This window comes from Ochotona curzoniae, unplaced genomic scaffold (assembly GCF_017591425.1).
Source record: "Ochotona curzoniae isolate NIBS_2020 unplaced genomic scaffold, NIBS_Ocur_1.0 contig_908, whole genome shotgun sequence".
Taxonomy (NCBI): domain Eukaryota; kingdom Metazoa; phylum Chordata; class Mammalia; order Lagomorpha; family Ochotonidae; genus Ochotona; species Ochotona curzoniae.
Window position 1 is genome coordinate 19,182,844 of NW_024466607.1, and position 17,157 is coordinate 19,200,000.

The window sequence follows — 17,157 nt, forward strand, 5'->3', positions numbered from 1 at the left end:
TAATTTTTCAATTGAAAGCAAATTTACAGTAGTAACCAAATGAGAATAATTTTGAGAGGAAGATAAAGGCAATATCAATTTCTACTTTGATGTATTAACAATAAGCTGAAGTCAGGGACCCACTTTTAACACTTTAGAGTTTTCTAAGGGTGATGTACATCCTCAGTACATGTTCTCCTTGGTTTCCCAGATATGACAGAAGAAAGAGCATTCCTTCGACTCATTATATGGCTGCCAGAGCTCTCTAGGTTATTTTTGAGTAATCTGAGGTGTACAAGATTGACATGGCCCACTCTGTACTGAGAAAGGCAAGCTGGGGCTCCAAAGACTGACTCTGGCAAAGACTATGCTGTGCGATAAGTTTGAGCACCAAGGTTTGAGCATATGAGTGATGCTGTGTGCTTTCCTTCATCTCCAGGGACTTCCTGAAAGCTGGAGACAAAGAGAACATTTTCAACGCAGACCACTTCCCTCTGTGGTACAGAAGAGCCGCCGAGCAGATCCCAGGCAGCTTTGTCTACTCAATCCCATTCAGCACAGGTGGGTGCACACATAGAGAGCGGGTCCTGGCCGTTGTGGGCAGCACCATGGAGCTGCCCAAACACTGAAGAGCCAAGGTCACTCTTGAGAGCCAGTGGTGAGCATCGCACCAGCCCTGAGCCCAAGGTCTGTTCTGTCACAGGAGGGAACTCCACATGAAATGACATTTCCTTAACCACATCAAGCCAACAACATTTTAGAAGGCAGGGCTGGCCTTTTGCACCCTGTAAAATGTAAATACGAATTCATTAGTCCTTTTTGTTGTTGTTGTTGCTGTTGTTGTTGTTTTTGAGGCCTACTTAAACTTCAGGCATCCTTTGCCAGAAATGCCAGTGAGTTGTGTCACATCCAAGGCCACAGTGCCCTTTAGACTGAATTGATGGAGACTGGTGTACATGAAGACTCACTGTCCTTGGCCTGTGTGCTCTCCTAACAGGGACCAAAGTAAGGTGTGTAATAGGTGAAATATTCTAGTTCTATAATTCTGTCATAGTAAAGGCCACCTTACTCCTAAAAGAACCAATGCGTTCTTGTATCAACCAGTTTTCTAATGAGACAAAGTGGAAATGCTCCTCACTTGTGTGTGGCTCTTTCTGTCTCAGCCATTAGTTGTTTATGGTCATGTTTCTGTGTAAGGGTCAATATTAGTCATCGTAGGAACTTTGAAGTTGGAAGATGTGTTTCTGTAAACTTAAACTGCTCTGGAAAGTTCCATCCAGAGCCTTTTTGTTAGTAGCTCTTTTAAATATTCCTAAATGAACCCAAGGGCAGCTGCCCAGCACTCAGTATCAAACCCTCCTACCTCCGCTGTAGTATGTTCTCATGTCCAAGGATGAAAACCTATTCAGAAAGAGTGATTTTTGAAATGTGAGGAACGTTTGTTGACAAGGTGTCTGATACCAAATGAGCTCATTTGGAAGGCGGTCCCTCCATCATGGAGCTAGGCAAGGAAGGGCTGCTTGTTATCTGTCAGATTCTGAAATGTCAGACAGCATAGTCCTGGGGATTGCTTGCAGTCTAGGATTGTAAGTCTGTGAGCTCTTGCTTAATTGACTTCTGTGTATTCGCGCTCATATGCATTGGTGCTTTCATAAATACAAATTTCCATATTTTTAAAGTTCTTCCCTTCTGCTTGTCCACATGACACTTTTAAAAACATATACATTTACTTTATTTAAAGGCGAAATATTAGAGAGTGGAGAGACAGAGACCTTCCATCCACTTATTGGATCACCAAATGGTTGCCACAGTTGTGACTGGGCCAGGTCAAAGGCAGGAGCCTAAAACTCCATTTCCATGTGAATGGTAGGGCCCAAGCCCTAGGACCATCTCCCTCAGCTCTCCCAGAGGCCTTGTTCACAGCAGGAAGCTGGGGCAAAAGTAGAGCTGCCTGGACTCCAGCCAGCGCTCTGATGTGGGACACTGGTGTTGTAGATGGCAGGTTAACACACTGCATTACAATGTCAGCGCCTTGTATCACACTTTTTCACCAAAAATGTAAGTTTAGAGAGTGAACTTTTTCTCTTTGTTGTGAATTTTTAATTAATAATGCGCGCTTCTTTCTGTCAAGCAGTCTCCTAGAGAAAAATCTCTAACCTAATATATACGCTCGTTTGCTCTTCTTCTGACTATTGGAATCAGAAGGTTATAATTCTCTGACAGAGCTTAGATCCAACACTGTATAGGAAGAAGGAGTGATGGGAAATGAGAGCGTCCCCAGAACTTCTTTGTGTGTGCATCCACTTGGGTGTGATGACCACTTATTGGCAAAAATTTTCTGTTGTTCACTGTCTTTCCTAAAAGAATTATGTCTGGGGAAAAGTAAAATTCCCATCAAAAATGTCATTGAATTTTTTGTTGTTGTTGTTAACGGAGGTTTGCCGTGAACTTTCAATGCTATCCTATAATGAAAAGAAACTTGCCTTGTTCATGGTCAAGTTATGGATGACTTACATGTTTGGAGATTTCTTGACCTCTCTAAATTCAGGAAACATCTTAAAAATCACCAAGTACAAATCAATGTGGTTGAGTATGCTTTCTTTTTGTCTATTATGTATCAAACGTCTGTACACTGGAAAAGAAGCAGATTTTTATTGCCATTTACACTTGAGCCAAGAGAAAAAGTTTAACTGCTTCAGTCAGTTAGGTCCAAGTTTGGCTTACCTTACCGCTCAGTTCAACTGGGTTCTGTTCAAGTTGTGTTCAATGAGTACCATTTCTAAGGCAGGCACTGGACTAGTATTGATTAACAGTGGGCTTTCAGGATTGGTTTTATTTCACAGATGTTGGAACCATTCTTAGTTGTTGAAAATCTAATGCCAATGCTGTATTATTATCTCTTTAATAAGAGTTTGGCATAAAGATGGCGTTACAGCTCTGTCTGTTTTTAGAACAGTTTTGCTCCAAAAAACTAAGTTGAATATTAGAATTATATAGATCAGAACAGACTTGATCAATGAATAAAAGCTAGAGTTGCCAACTGACTGTAAAAACATTTTAAAAGTTTTTATTTCATGCAGTTCTTCGTGGCTGTTTTCAGAGTGATTATTTGCATGTGGCATGGACACAGTAAATGTTGCAATGCATAGCTGTGGGTGAACAAAAATGGGGTCCCTCCATGGCAGTCATGGATGTCACTGTCAAGAGGCTGGACATTCCCCAGGCAGCAACAACTCAGGGCATTGAGTCTAGTCCAAATAGTCTGACAGAAGTGGCAGAGTTTACCCTAGAGTCTAGTTTTTGGGAACCAAGCCCCCAATAGATTTCCTAATTAGTGTCTGTCTGCCAATGAGATTGCTGTCTTTATGTGTGCACTGTCATTAGGTCCAGTTTTACTATGGTGGATTTTCTTCTCACAGGAACAGTCAACAAAAGCAATGTGGTGACAGCAAGTACCTCCATCCAGCTCCTGGATGAACGGAAATCTCCCGTGGTAGCAGGTAAAGTACATGTCCCTCAGTGAATGCAGAGTGACCGTGCTGTTCGTTCATCTGGCCTGTCAGCTACTTTTATGTGACAGGTGTATTTCCTCAAAAGTAGAGCAAAAAAAAAAAAAAAACCTAAACTAAAGTTTTGTGCCATCTCTTTCATGGCTAGGTGTTGACAGCTGGTGATGTCTGATTTGAGCATAGAAATCTTTCCCAGGGCTTGTATATGTAAACTTGCCACCAATGAGAAGTCATTGGATTGTGCAGAGGAGAATATGTGACAGTGAATAGCGTGCTCATTTGAAATAAATTCTGGATTTCCAGTTCCTTAATCACTAATTAGTAACATTTGGCCTACGAGTAAAATGTGGCACGATGTTAGACAAACATATGCTGAAGTGTGTGTGTCTCCAGAAAGACTAAAATTTTATTCACTGTAATCCCCCGGAGGAATCAGAGATAGATCTCTCTGCAGTTACTAGGTGTGGGGGACAGGAGAAAGTCAAAACAAATTTATGACCAAGTCCTAAATAACCAAAGAACCCCATTGCTGGCTTTTCCCTTTTCTTTGGTCTCTCAGCAAAATCGGGATCTGAGTGGCTTTCGTTGGCAGTATCTGGCTTACAGAACTAGAAGCTGCCTCAAGCCCTCCTTGGAAGACTGACTAAGGTCATGGCAGGCAGTACTCTGCTGCTAATACAGACCTGTTGGTTTCATTGGTTGATGGATGGGTGCTGTTTCAAGCACCATCCTCGTACTGTTTGGGCTTGTCAAAGAAAGTCATTTTGTTCTGGGGCCATCTTCGTCTCTAAGTGATACTGCAGGGTGACTTTGAACCTCAACTTCTGTGTGTTTGCTCACTGAGCAAGTGTGGGAAGGAATGCAGATGGAGCAGATGTGTTGTAAGTAGTGTTTCGTTGGCTGGGAAGTACAACTCTTCCACTCTCTGTGTCTGATGTGTCCTATGCATCGTAATTGTGTTACTGGAATTAGTGCCTGGTGGTCCCTGTTTTATTGCACTTGCAAGGAGGGCACTCCTGTGTGCCTGACCTGTATCTTATCTTGGACTGGGCAGAGCTATTGTTAATCAGCCAGGAAATAGGGGTGCTGCAGAGTCATGGTTGTTGTGTCACTTCATGTCTCAGGGTCCTGGAGGACAACGAGAGACAAGATCATGTAACTTTGCAAGATTTTTGCTTGCATCAAGAAGGCAGACTCGCTCCCCTCCAGCCAGCGGACTGCTGGGTGGATGTTGTCTCCTAGAAGCTGGGGTTGTGTGTAGCGACTGTCACAGACATGGTTGGACCATGTCTGTCTGTCAGTCCACATAAACATGAAGTTTCTTCTAGAAATCTTTTCCTTGAGTTTCTCCTTCAGAACACTCTGGGTAGACCATTATGCTTATCCCAGCCACCTGTGTCCAACTTCACCAACTGTGTTCAAATGATGCTGAGTTCCTTATGCCATAAGAAACTATGAGTACCAATATGACTGTGGGTACTGTTCATCCAGTTAAGAGAAGAACATAAATTTTCCAAATAGCTTGCTTATCTATCTTTGAATTACATTGCTGGCCAGAGACTGCAGGCCAGACACCAGTCAGCTCAAAGTGGGCAGAACAGGCTTATTGACATGTGTCAACAGGTCTCTATTTTCTCAGATAAACCTGAGAAGTGAGATTAAGATAATCTGAGGGGCTGTATTTAATTTTTACCTTTAAGATTGGTGATTATTAACCCTCTTCTTCAAATGGAGTTTGGTAGACATGAACTAAGACAGAATTGCTTGGGTTTCATCTTGAAGATCTCTATTTATGCAACCCTGTGAGGGTCATGGCCTCAAGAGGACCTTTCTGTGCCCAGACACAGAGCGCTTTTTTGATGGAGGAACAGATTTTATGAACTCACACTCAATCATCATAACAGGTTCCATTCTGTTCCTCTGGGTATTTTCTTCAAATTAGGCAAAAGGGATTGTTTACCTCTTGAAAATCAAAACAGCAGTCTTCATTGGAGAAGAGGCCTTGTTTGGGTAGATGAAGTTTAGCATGTAAATGGGCATGTCCCCCATCTGTGTGCCTTCCACACAGATGGAACATCGTGGACCAGCAATGATGTCCTTGTGTTAAACTGGAACTTACCTGGAAGAAAAGGTATGCAGTTTTGCAAACAAGTATCAAGGACTGCTTTCAAAGTGCTGCTTCACTCCCAGGTCTATTCTGATATTCTCATATTCTTTGGTTGTATGCATTATTATTTGGGAGTCAAAAGAGTTTATTGTTTTGTTTGATTCTGTTGTTTTTCTTTGCTTTTCTTGCTTAAACAAAAACATTCAGATGCTCATCTGTCAATGACACCTTTGAAGAAAGGCCAGTCCGACTGGGCAGGCGTCCATCTGCACATCGGCCTGCTTGCACAAACAAGGCCTCATCCATCTTCTTGGCCTCGTTGCAAGGGCCTGCCAGCTCCCCTGCTGCCATCAGTGGACTGGATTTTCCTAACTGTTTTCCCACTCCAAAGGAATGGTAGGCCATTTCCTTTGGTCTTCCATGTTTTCCAGAGCCCAGGAAACTGTGTGTGTGTGTCTGAAAAATTTATTTATTTTTTTATTACAAAGATACACAGAGAGGAGAGACAGAGAGGAAGATCTTCCGTCCCATGATTCACTCTCCAAGTGACTGCAATCTGTGCACCGATGGATGCCTTTCCTGAGGTCCAAGCATCTCATGGGATGCTTAAAATAGCTTAATGTGATCATCTGTAGGAATAAAAATTATAGGTCTTACAGGCATTGGTGTCTTGTAGCTCTTTTTCAAACAGTTTTATTGAAAGGTACCCATTTTAACTGCAAAATTCAATGACTTGTAAATTTTAGGAGATATAAAAACACAGACTACATTGGAGCTGTTCATTGGAAGAAATGTGGGTTGTGCGATGTCATCTGTAGGGCTTTAACGTCATATAATGACAAAGAGGGTCTTATTTTAACCAACTAATTAATAAGCTGATCAGTCAACATTGATCACTAACTGTGTTATTTTCTCTGGGTGCAGAGTTTAGTTTGGGGCCTTCGTGAGAGTTGGCTGATTAGTGTTGGCAAATGTGTAGGTAGATGTTCAACTTAATGACATTCCTTTAATGGGGACTCTCTCATACACCTGGTAATACAAATGAACTCCTACCTTGGGAATTATGTTCAAGCTGCGTGGATGAATGTCTAGGTTGTCAAATCTGAGCAAAGAAAGTATCTTCTCTTTGCAAAATGAATGCTTTCTGATTAAACCAATAGTTTCCATCCAGAGATAGGGATATTTGGCAATGTCTACAACCATTTTTGATGATCACCACTGGTTAGGAGGGATGGTACTGACACCTAGTAGGGAGAGGTTAGGAATAGTGCCAATTATCCTACAAAGCACAGAATAGCCCACAACCACGAATTCTCTGGCTCATCCCAGCCACTATAGTGCCATTGAAAATTCTGGATTAAACTGACATGACACTTCACCTTGTGATGTTTCCCAATTTGCTATTTTCCCCTATTGGTTAGTTTTTAAAACCATCTTCAGTCTTAATTAAATTATTCCAGAAATGTAGGTTTTGCCCCCACTGTGTACCTTATGCTGGGTTCATGCTGTCAGGCTACTATGGAGTTCAATGGGAGGATGCTTGTTGAGGCAATACAAGTGCCAGAGGCCAGGGTGACAGCTGCCCAAAGAACAGTTGTCCCAATTTGTCCCAAGCTGAAAGTGCCCTCCAAGAACATTAAGCATGGCCTATGGGTGCCAGTTCATGTCCCAGTGGCCCTGCTTCCCAGTTCTCTGCTTGTGGCCTGGGAAAGCAGTCAAGGACAACCCAAGGCCTTGGGACCTTGCATCCATGTGGGAGACCCAGAGACAGCTCCAGGCTCCTGGCTTCAGATTGGCTCAGCTCTGACCATTGCAGCTGCTTGAAGAGTGAATCATTGGACGGAAGATCTTCCTCTCTGTCTCTCCTCCTCTCTGTATAACTGACTTTCCAATAAAAATAAATAAATCTTTTGAAAAAAAAAAACACAAAGCATGATTGGCAGCTGCAAAGATGAGAGATGCACATTGGTGTTTGTATGGATATGTGTTGGGCCAGTGCTTCCCCTAATTATGAGGTGGTTAGAGAAGGCTGCCTTGATTGGGTTGACATGACTGCAGAGCTGATTGTGGCAGTGTAGACACTGTGTGAAGGTCTGGGGGAGAGGCATTCCTGGCAGAGCTTTCTCCTCCAAGAATCCTGAGTGAATCTGCCATGAGATGCCTCAGGCACATGTACGTGTTCCTGGCGGGCCCTCAGAGAGCCGACCAGGTTGTTCAGGTTCTAGAAGTCTTCACGAGGATATAAAGTCAGAGCAGGTGGGCAGTTGGGTGGATGACCCGGGCGGGGAGAGGGGAACCCAAAGCAAGCCCCAAAGGAGGGATCTTGTGTTTGACATTTCTCTGCTAGACAAATAAATGGATGCGATACAGAGGTAAAAGGAGGTCAACAGCGAGAGGACCAATCGTAGCCAACTCTTCCAAACTGGATGTGCGATATGGTTGTAGATGGCAAGTATGTCTTGGAACTCTCCAGCAGAAACCAAAAGCCAAAACTGGCAACTGGAGCAGCTGCTCTGCATACCACTGCAGCGAGTGACAAGGGCATGATGAGGATTATTGCTCCAGAAATAAAAATAGCCCAGAGTTTTGAGAACCGATATCTACTATGCTCACTCCCCAGGCCGCTCACTCCCTAGAGACACCATCCTCTTTGTAAACCCCATCAAAGATCCCAGCACATCCTCCTCTCAAACACCAACAGTAGAATCTCAGGGTAACAGATGCTCGTTCATCGTTCATCGTGGCTCATGTGCCGTGAATCCTCAGGTTAGGCTGCCTCTTTTTGAGGTCAGGGTGGGGTTCAGATTTTAAAGTCAAGCTGAGCTGGATGTTAGAGGGGGGCTGCTCAAAGCTGCTCCCTCCCTTTCTGTCACTCTGGCTTGAGTTTTTCCCATTTGTGAATCAGGAACATTGATGCTTAAACTGAATTTCTCACAGCCTAGCTTTTTAAAACATGGAAATAGCCAGTATTGGAGTGTTTCTTGCAACCAGATTCAGTCTAGCCTTGGGAAGTGGCCATTTGGTTCCTGCTGAGAGAAAAGATGCTTGGTGAATTGCCTACAGTTGAACACTTAGTAACCAGGAGCTGATTAATTTTTATGGAAGCTGCTTTCGTTGTCAACAGTTATACCCGAAAACAGTGGGATTTTTCCCCCCATTTTTTGTTCTCTATGGAAACCTGCCCATGGGAATATCTTTAGAATATCTAGACTCACACTCGTACATATATCTTAGAGATCGGCAAAGTGCAGAACAGAATGGCCAATTCTGGACCTGTATTTCTTTAATAGTTTTATTGAGATACAGTTTATGCTCTATAAAAGTCACCCACTGCATAATTGCCTAACTCATCAGCTTTTAGTATACTTGATAATGTTGTCTAGGCATCACAATATAATTTTATTTTGTTCTGTTTTTAAATTTTTAATTATTGGAGGGAGAGAGGGAGAGCTAGAGAGAGCTTTGATCTGCTAGTTCACTTCCCAGATGACCATAGGGCCAGACTGAGATCAGGAGCCAAGAAGCCCACCCTGTTCTTCCAATTGGGTGATAGAGACCAAAATTCTGGAGATGTCCTCCACGCTTTCCCCACCATATTTGTCCGCAGGGAGCTGGATCCTGAAGGACGCAGCCAGGATTCAAACTGGCACTCTGATATGGGAATGCTGACCTACAACTTGATTTTAGAATTATTTCCACATCTCGCTTAAATCTCACCATATACTGTCCCCCTACCAGACCCGTAACTACAGGAAATCACTCTCATCTTCTGTCCCTGGGAACTATTTTTTTGAAGTTTCATATGAAGAGGGCCCCTATAGTATATGACCTGTTGTGACAAGGTCCTTTCTGTTTCCCGGGTTCACTCATGTTGCACTACTTACTAGTGTTCCCCCTTTTATTGCCAGATGATAAGACATGAAGGAGGTGCTCACTTTTTAGCTGTTAGAAATAATGTTGATATAAGCATTCATGTATATGTTCTAGTGTAGACATATGTTTTCTTTTTTCCAAAGTGGATTTACCATTTTGCAGTCTCACGAGTAATGAATGTATAAGAGTTCTAATTTCTCTACATCCTTGTCAACACTTGTTATTGCCCATTTTTTTTTGTAGCCATTTGATGAGTGTGAAAAAATATGCATTTCCTTAAACACTTAGGCTGAACATTTTTTTTTTCATGTGTTTGCCAGTCTTTTGTGTATCTTTGGGGAAATACCTATTTGGATGATTTTCTCCATTTCACTTGGGCTTATCTTTTTATTGCTGGATTTTGTGGATTCTTCACATATTCTGGAAATAAGTGCCTCGACAGGTATCTGCTCCCTATTTTTGGTAGTTAATGTTATGCAGAGATACAGCCATGCCCTTGCTGTCCGTGGGTGTTTACCTGTTAAAGAGGGAGGTCTAAGTAGTCGGAGAGAGACTCCCTGGCCGACTAAACCAACATTATTTACCACCTGGAGCTTTATAGTAAAAGCTGGCCAAGTCCTGTTGCAGAGGAAAATAATGTCACATCTTCTATTTGAAGCAAAAACAAGAAATGCTCATTTGTTCACTCACCTATTTCATCCTGTTATTATAAAAATGAAGTGGATACTTAAATCAGACTTGACGTAAATAGATGCTGAAGACAGCTGTGTGTATCAGGTCTGGTCCATCATTGTACCTAATGTTTTGGTACATGTGGTTACAAAGAAATCCCAATCAAAGATCCTGAGCCTTCTAAAAATATATGCTCTCATCATCAGTCAAGACAGTGATTTACTTAATCTTGGTTCGGGTTTATAAACCTCTGAACGATGTAATCAGCATAATGCTGGGCAGAGCGTTGGAAATGCCCTCACATGCTTCAGCGGAAAGCAGTTTATGGGATTCCAGCCCTTCCACCCCCACATGGATCACGAGAGATTTGGGGGTTTATTTAACTGCCTTTATCCAAGCAAATCTCCTGGTGACCTTCTTGGGATTTTGAGCTCAGTTAAGACGAGAATATGCATGACTCATGCTAAGTGAACGCCTGCGGAGGATAGATGAGCTGACACGACCCTCCCTCCCTGGGGGGAAAGGGACAGATGAGAGCCGAGCCTGCAGGAGGAACAGAAGCACTTGGGCGGTCAGTGCAGGGACTTCGTTGCCCTTGCAGAATGCTTTGTCACTCTCTAGCTGGGTACACACAGGATGAGCAAAGGCTCTGTTCCCACTGCCTCGCTCAACTTTGCACTCAGCCAGAGTTCCTGGCTTCTGTTCTGGGTGAACAGCTCCAGACAGGGCTGGGAACATCTGAGTGTCATTTCCATTTCGAGGGATTCAGAGCAGGCAGGTAGGAGTGTCCAGTTATCTTTAAAAGGAAAATATCAGAAAGAAAATGGCCTATGTGGTCAACTTAATGTGCTTTTCTTTTTCTCTTTCACAAGTCTACCAACTTCCGGATTCTAGCCAGCTTAATCAGGTTTTTAAGAGAGAATTATTTTGTTATGGTGTGATTTTACTGGTTTTGTACTATTCACTTTTTTTATGTGTCCTTTCCTCTGTTCCTCTCTCCATTTCTCTTTAGAATCCATTGCAGTCCTCATTCATCCATTGTAATACTTTTCTCTCATCAGGGTCAAATGTACTTGAACTTCAGATGGTCATTGCTTTTCGTGCATCAGCAGCTTTTGACCCTGTTGCTTCCTTGCATGATTCCTCACCCACTTCACTGCCTGTCCCTGCTGATTACTCATAACCCAGACTTGGAAATTGTGGAGGGCCCAGAGGTCTTCATTGGCTTTCTTGCCCACTCTCTAAGCTTCAATACCATCCATTAGCCTCACCTCTTTTCCTTGACCCTTGACTTGGCTACTAGCACCTCCTCTTTCTCCAGTAGTCCCCATGTTCAGTAGCTCCTATACTAATGCCCTGATTCCATTCAGCATGTCCCATGTGGTCTTGCTTAACTAGGTGAATGTAACTCAGTCATCCTTTTACTTCATCATGTATTTGGTCCACAGACTTTGGAGTTGTTTTGTTGTTGATAATACTTGAGCGGACTCAAAAGTAAATAGGGAAATATGACTTCCCGTGCATCCTTCAAATTGTCCTTTAGCCATCCACCAGTGAACACTGTGTTCTTCAAACTCCTGTTCTGCTACCAGCGCTCCTCTATTATTTTAAATCAAATTTTAGTCATGACATCATTCTATCCAAAAATACTTCAGTGTACAATGTTAAGGGATATGGTCTTTGCATTTTAATATAGCAATATCATCATTACACCTAAAAATAATAACTTTTAATTACCTACAACCTAGTCAGTTTCTAAATTCCCAATTATCTAAATTGTGCCATTTTAACTGTTTTACTCTTTGAGTCATGATGGATTCTTCTCCTTCTTTCGTTTCAATACTTCACCACTACCTACAAGGGCCAGTCACCTTCATCTTTGCCCTGGACTGTTGAAGTGGCCTTCTGACTGTTCCCTTAATACCTTCTTCTGTCTCCTTATTGGAGCCCCAGACATCATAGAAAACAAGTCACTCCATGTTTCTCCTCCATTCGGAGTCCTTTATTGACTTCCTTGGAGTTAAAAGCTAAAATTTTCACAATAGTCCATGTCTCAGTTATCTGCTGTTGTGTGAAAAATTGCGATAACACTGATTGGCTTAGAGCCGTAAGCATTTACTATCATATAGCTCTCGTGTGTCAGAGATCTGGGCATTGGGCTGTCTCCTCTTGGTTAGTTTTTTCATAAAAACTGCAGACAATGTGTTGGCTCTGGATCGTCCATAAGGTTGCAGTGGAAGCGCTGCTGAGGGCTTCAGGCACATCTGAAGGCTCCACAACAAAAGAATGCTCCCATATTCACTCATGGGATTATTACAGGGTTCAGTTCCTTGAGGTTTACTGGACCACAGAGTTATCTCTGGAACAGCCCACTGTGCGTGAGCTGACGCAGCAGAATCAGCAAGAGTGAGCCATACAGAAGCCAGAGCATTCCTCAGGTGTTTATTCTCCTTTCAATGAAACACATTATTTACTAGCTAGCATCCTAATCTGAGTTTAATGTGATCATTGTCTCCAGTAATAGCGAGAGGCTATCACTCAGTTTCTTCCACTCCCTTTCCAAGAATAGCCTTCCCAGAGTCAGAGCTGCTGGAAGGATGCTCCTTTCCCATTTTGCCTTAGCTCCTGTTGCTGTTCTCCTGTTCCAGGGGTGGGGAAAAGTGACTTACTGGCTGGTTTGGAAATGTTGGCAGTGCCAGGTGAGGATGCTCGCTCTGACTTCTCCAAATGTATCCCAAGGCCCAGGCTGGGATCAATCTCCGGAAGACTTCTCTCCACACTCCCCCTCCATTCCATGCTTGACTCACCTCCCACACTTTCTGATGGTATCGTTTAACCTCTAATGTAGCGGAGTACCCATGTGCTTTGAGTACCATAAGGTACAGCCAAAGTTAAACATGATGTTCAGAAAACCTATGGCAAAAAAATCGGGTGTTCTGCGTGGGTGGTGCTGCTGTTATATCTCTGTGTAAATAGCTAATACAATTCACAGTCTAGATGTTATGGTTCACTGTAAAATGAACCAAGAATGGTGCCAGTCAGGGCGTATGGTTCATGCTAATCCCTTGCTCCTGTAATTGTCTTTTTCTGTCCTGGAATCAAGTATTCCTGTGACTTTGGGAAAGTTTCTTTTACTTTCCATGTTTCTATTTCCCATCTGTAAAATAAAGGCACTTGAACCACATCATGGGAGCAAATAGGTTTAATCTCATGTGTCAACTCCATTTGATCTATAGTGAGTACCTGGGGAACAGATTTAAAAGGATTCTGAGGCCTTGTCTGGGCTCACCAGATAGGTTTGCCATGACCTGTTAGCCATGTCCTGATGGAGAAGGATGCGGGTGGTAGCTCTTCTGAAACTTGCCAGGCCTACAGTGAATGATCTTCAAAGCTCTTCCCCACACCCGTATATTCTGACTATTTTTCTGGGTCTTCTTGATGAGCCTGTATGGCTGGATGACATCCAAATGAATGTTCAGTGTCACTGCAGGGAGATGTAGTATGGAGAGTTCAGCAGAGCATCTAAAAGGATAGAAAATGAAAATGCCTCTTGCAAAGGGATGGAAATTTCTTTGAGTCCTCCTTGCATATCGAGCATAAAAAGTAAAGCCTTTTCATCAACAGGGCAAGCAAGGTGACTCCCTGAAGTTGTACGTACAAACTACAGGCCCCGTAATGTCACGTGGGCTTGCCGCATCATTTTGTGTGTGTGTGTGTACATTTCTCTCAAGAGCACTGAACAGAGAGTACAGTGGTGAGTAAGTGGCAAAAGTATTTCCTGATATGCAATAGAAAGCTACAGGTTTCCAGCAGTAGCTAAAATTGTGTAATGTGGGCTAAGATGAGTGTGTTGTGTTTCGGGGGGTATTTGTTTATCTTCAGTTCTGAGATTTCCTTTTTATGGACCTTCCAGAAGACCTCTGTGTGGGAATCACTTTTTAGTCTTTCATGGTTGTAAAGGAAAATGATAATGTCAAGTATTGAGTGGCATTGTATAATCTTAAGCACAAGACTCTTCCCGCAGGAGTGCAGGCTGTTTGCCTTAATTGTAAGAGCTCTTGAGATACAAAGTTGTACCTGGATCTTTCTCTAGAATCTTCACTGATGTTGTACCTTTTTCTATCTTCTCTGTCTCACTGTGCATGGCCATTGCACACTTGTGCATTTGTGGTCTCTCACAAAAATATTGCCCAGCTGTAGCCAAACAGTTGTACCAAATATGATTTTATGAAAACACGTTTTAGATGGTTTCTTTACAAATAAGCAACACTAAATATGATTTGGGGCCAGCGCAGTCCTCAGCAGCTGAGTGGAAGGACAGTGTTACAGAAGAATCTGTAAATTTGGTGGCAGCAATAAACAGCTGAAAATAATCTGTGAGGCGTCTGTAAATTACCGCTCATGAGCTGTGGTGGTTGTGAAAGATAATTTGTGGTTCTTGCAGAATACCGGCAAATTGAGTTTTTCATCTGCAGTGTTTTTTTGCACTTGTAACATTTCATTTCTCATATTAACAAATGATAACTCCATGTTTGTTAATCCAAACAATTTGATTTATAAGTCTCTGTGCTGAGAAACTGTTGACGTTTCAAGATAAGTAATTATTTTCACTGCCAACTGCTGTTTGTAGTGCCTGGAGGCACAAGATAGAAATTTGAATATTCATACGTGTCATTCTAATCACCTTCCTTAAAAAAATGATGCATTGAGCCGTAAGTCTGGTCATTTGACTCATCACCTGTACTTAAAAATCTAGCAGACTACAAACATTGACAATCAGAGTTTCAATCACTTTCAAGTTTCCTGCTGTGTGTTGGAACATAGTGGGCAGGACATAGGTTTGACCTGCAGTGTCTCCAACCTGTGGGAAGGCACAGTGCACTGACAGTTTTAAATCACTGCGATAAGAAGCATGCATCTTTGGCCTCCATTGTCCCCAGCTCATGTACCATCTGTTTAAGCATCTCACAGGCTGGGTACCATGAACACTAGGGAAAACACCACACTCCACACCTGGGTATACAGTGCAAGCTCAAGGAGCATGGCTGACATTGGGACTCCATATAGAAAGGTCTTCTGAATTGCTCCTCTTTCTTTCTCAGACAAGGACTCAGTCAGGGCAGGGGCAAGCGAGGGTTTTCTTCTTCACCTACAAAGATGTTGCTGAAGTCCCAAGAGCAGCTGGACTCCTGAGAGTCACCCTTGCCCATAGAAGAAAGGGAGAGTCACCCTCCCATGTGGTGGAGCAGAGAGAGGACGGCAGGACCCGAGAGCCTGGGACAAAGCCAGTGCAGCAGGTTTGCCCCCTGCGGTCCTTGTTTGAGCTACTCTTTAATGTATCCAGATTTGCTTTTAACATTCAGCAAAATGTCTTATCATCCAAATTGGAGCCTCGTCTTCCCCCACCCCGAAATCCACTAGCACGATTGCTGCTCCAAGAAGGTGGCCCGGCTTTTGCCTGTGGGTATGTGGGGCCACCTTGCCGTGTAGCACTTCTGGCAGTGTAAACTGCCTCCGAGCCGGCTACAGAGCATTGATATGAGTCCCGCGCCAAAGGTGTGGCAGGTTCCATTGTTTCCCTGGGGCCTCTTTGTACTTGACCATGGTCTGGACTACTTCTTCACATCGCAGGTCGGCTATGTACACTTACTTAGGATCCAAACCCATTAATATGTGGCCTTAAGGAGTCACTGTAGAGCCAGTTCTCTGAATGGTAAATTTTTTTTTTATTGTTTGAACCAATTCCAATTGATTAGTTCTGGTTGCCGACACTGCTGTCTTAGGAAGGCATCTGTGGTACTTGAGGACTCAGCAAAGAGGAGTACTGGAATTGATTAGTGATGTCTGTCATGGCCTGGGGATGGGGGCAGCTTGCCCTGTATTTGTCATTCTCTGCTTTTACTCTGCACCGAATTTTCTCTGTGCTGTCTTCCTGGATAAAGTTATTTCAGTGCAAAGAAGTGACTTAGTATGAGCAGAGGCATCGTGAGAGAGAACAGGTAGATTCCACTTTAAGAAGACCTAGCATGAGAAAATGCAAATTTACAAAATGTATAAATCTGGAGCCAATTATTTCCATTACAGAAAGATTCCATGAAAGGTTCCTTTAAATAGCGAGCTCCCCTACTGCATTAAAATGATGATTCAATTTACAAAAATTCACTTTGCATGCAAGTCTTCAGGACCATGTCTGCGGAGGAAGGCACACCACACCTGATTTTTTTAAACCATGGCTTAAGTAATGTTCAGGATGGCTGCTGCCACATAGCTGGGGTCTCTTGGTAATTTCCCCCTCCTCCCTTCAGACTTCCTTCTTACTTCCTATCCCAGAGTGTTGAGTAGGCAGTCTGGGTGGTGGTCAACAGCTGTTGGCTTCCACGCTGACACGGCTGCGTTTCATTAGTGGGTAAACTGATTGCACCAATGTTTATGTGTGGGTGTGGGTGTACACGTCTCTGCACTCTGTGCTGAATGTGTGTAGATCCAGATATGCAAAAGTCCCTCTCTCCCTCTCCACCTAAATTCATTCCTGCTGTGGAAGCTGCAAGTGGAAGGTTCCAGTCTCCTAGAGTAGCTATGGCCTGTTCGTATTATCTGCCCCTAATTCCAACTCTGCATGCTGGCTTGTATGTTATTCACCTTTGTGTCAGGAAACACCACCAGATCCTTGGCCTGAGTTCCATTATGCAGATGTGTAACCCTCCTCTTCCCCTGCAGCCTAGCAAGCCCCAAATGGTTTTCTGATTTAGAAAATTAAATAGAAGCTGACTCTTGTGTATGTGACATACACAGCATCTGAATGTATCTCTGAGCTGGCATGAACGTGAATTACAGAGGCATTCATGCCCCCTGGGTAGGATCAGCCGTGTCTTCCCAAGCACTCAGAATCCAGCAGTTTTCCAATGGACCGTAAAGCTCCCAGGAACGCCAACCGACACGCATGCCCGAATTGTTTTTCTGGTTTTTTTTTTTTTCCTTGCTGTGTAAAAGCAACTTCATCCAAGGAAGAATACCTGA

The 17,157-nt window shown here is 43.2% G+C and overlaps 1 protein-coding gene across 1 annotated transcript in view; it reads left to right on the plus strand.

Moving 5' to 3' along the window:
* The window catches only part of CACNA2D3 (calcium voltage-gated channel auxiliary subunit alpha2delta 3), a 696,258-nt gene that overhangs the window by 563,970 nt on the left and 115,131 nt on the right, over positions 1–17,157 (plus strand). Inside the window, exons 26-27 of the mRNA XM_040994648.1 lie at positions 419–540; positions 3,399–3,479. Coding sequence (XP_040850582.1) covers positions 419–540; positions 3,399–3,479 — 203 coding nt within the window. The remainder of the gene's footprint in view (positions 1–418; positions 541–3,398; positions 3,480–17,157) is intronic.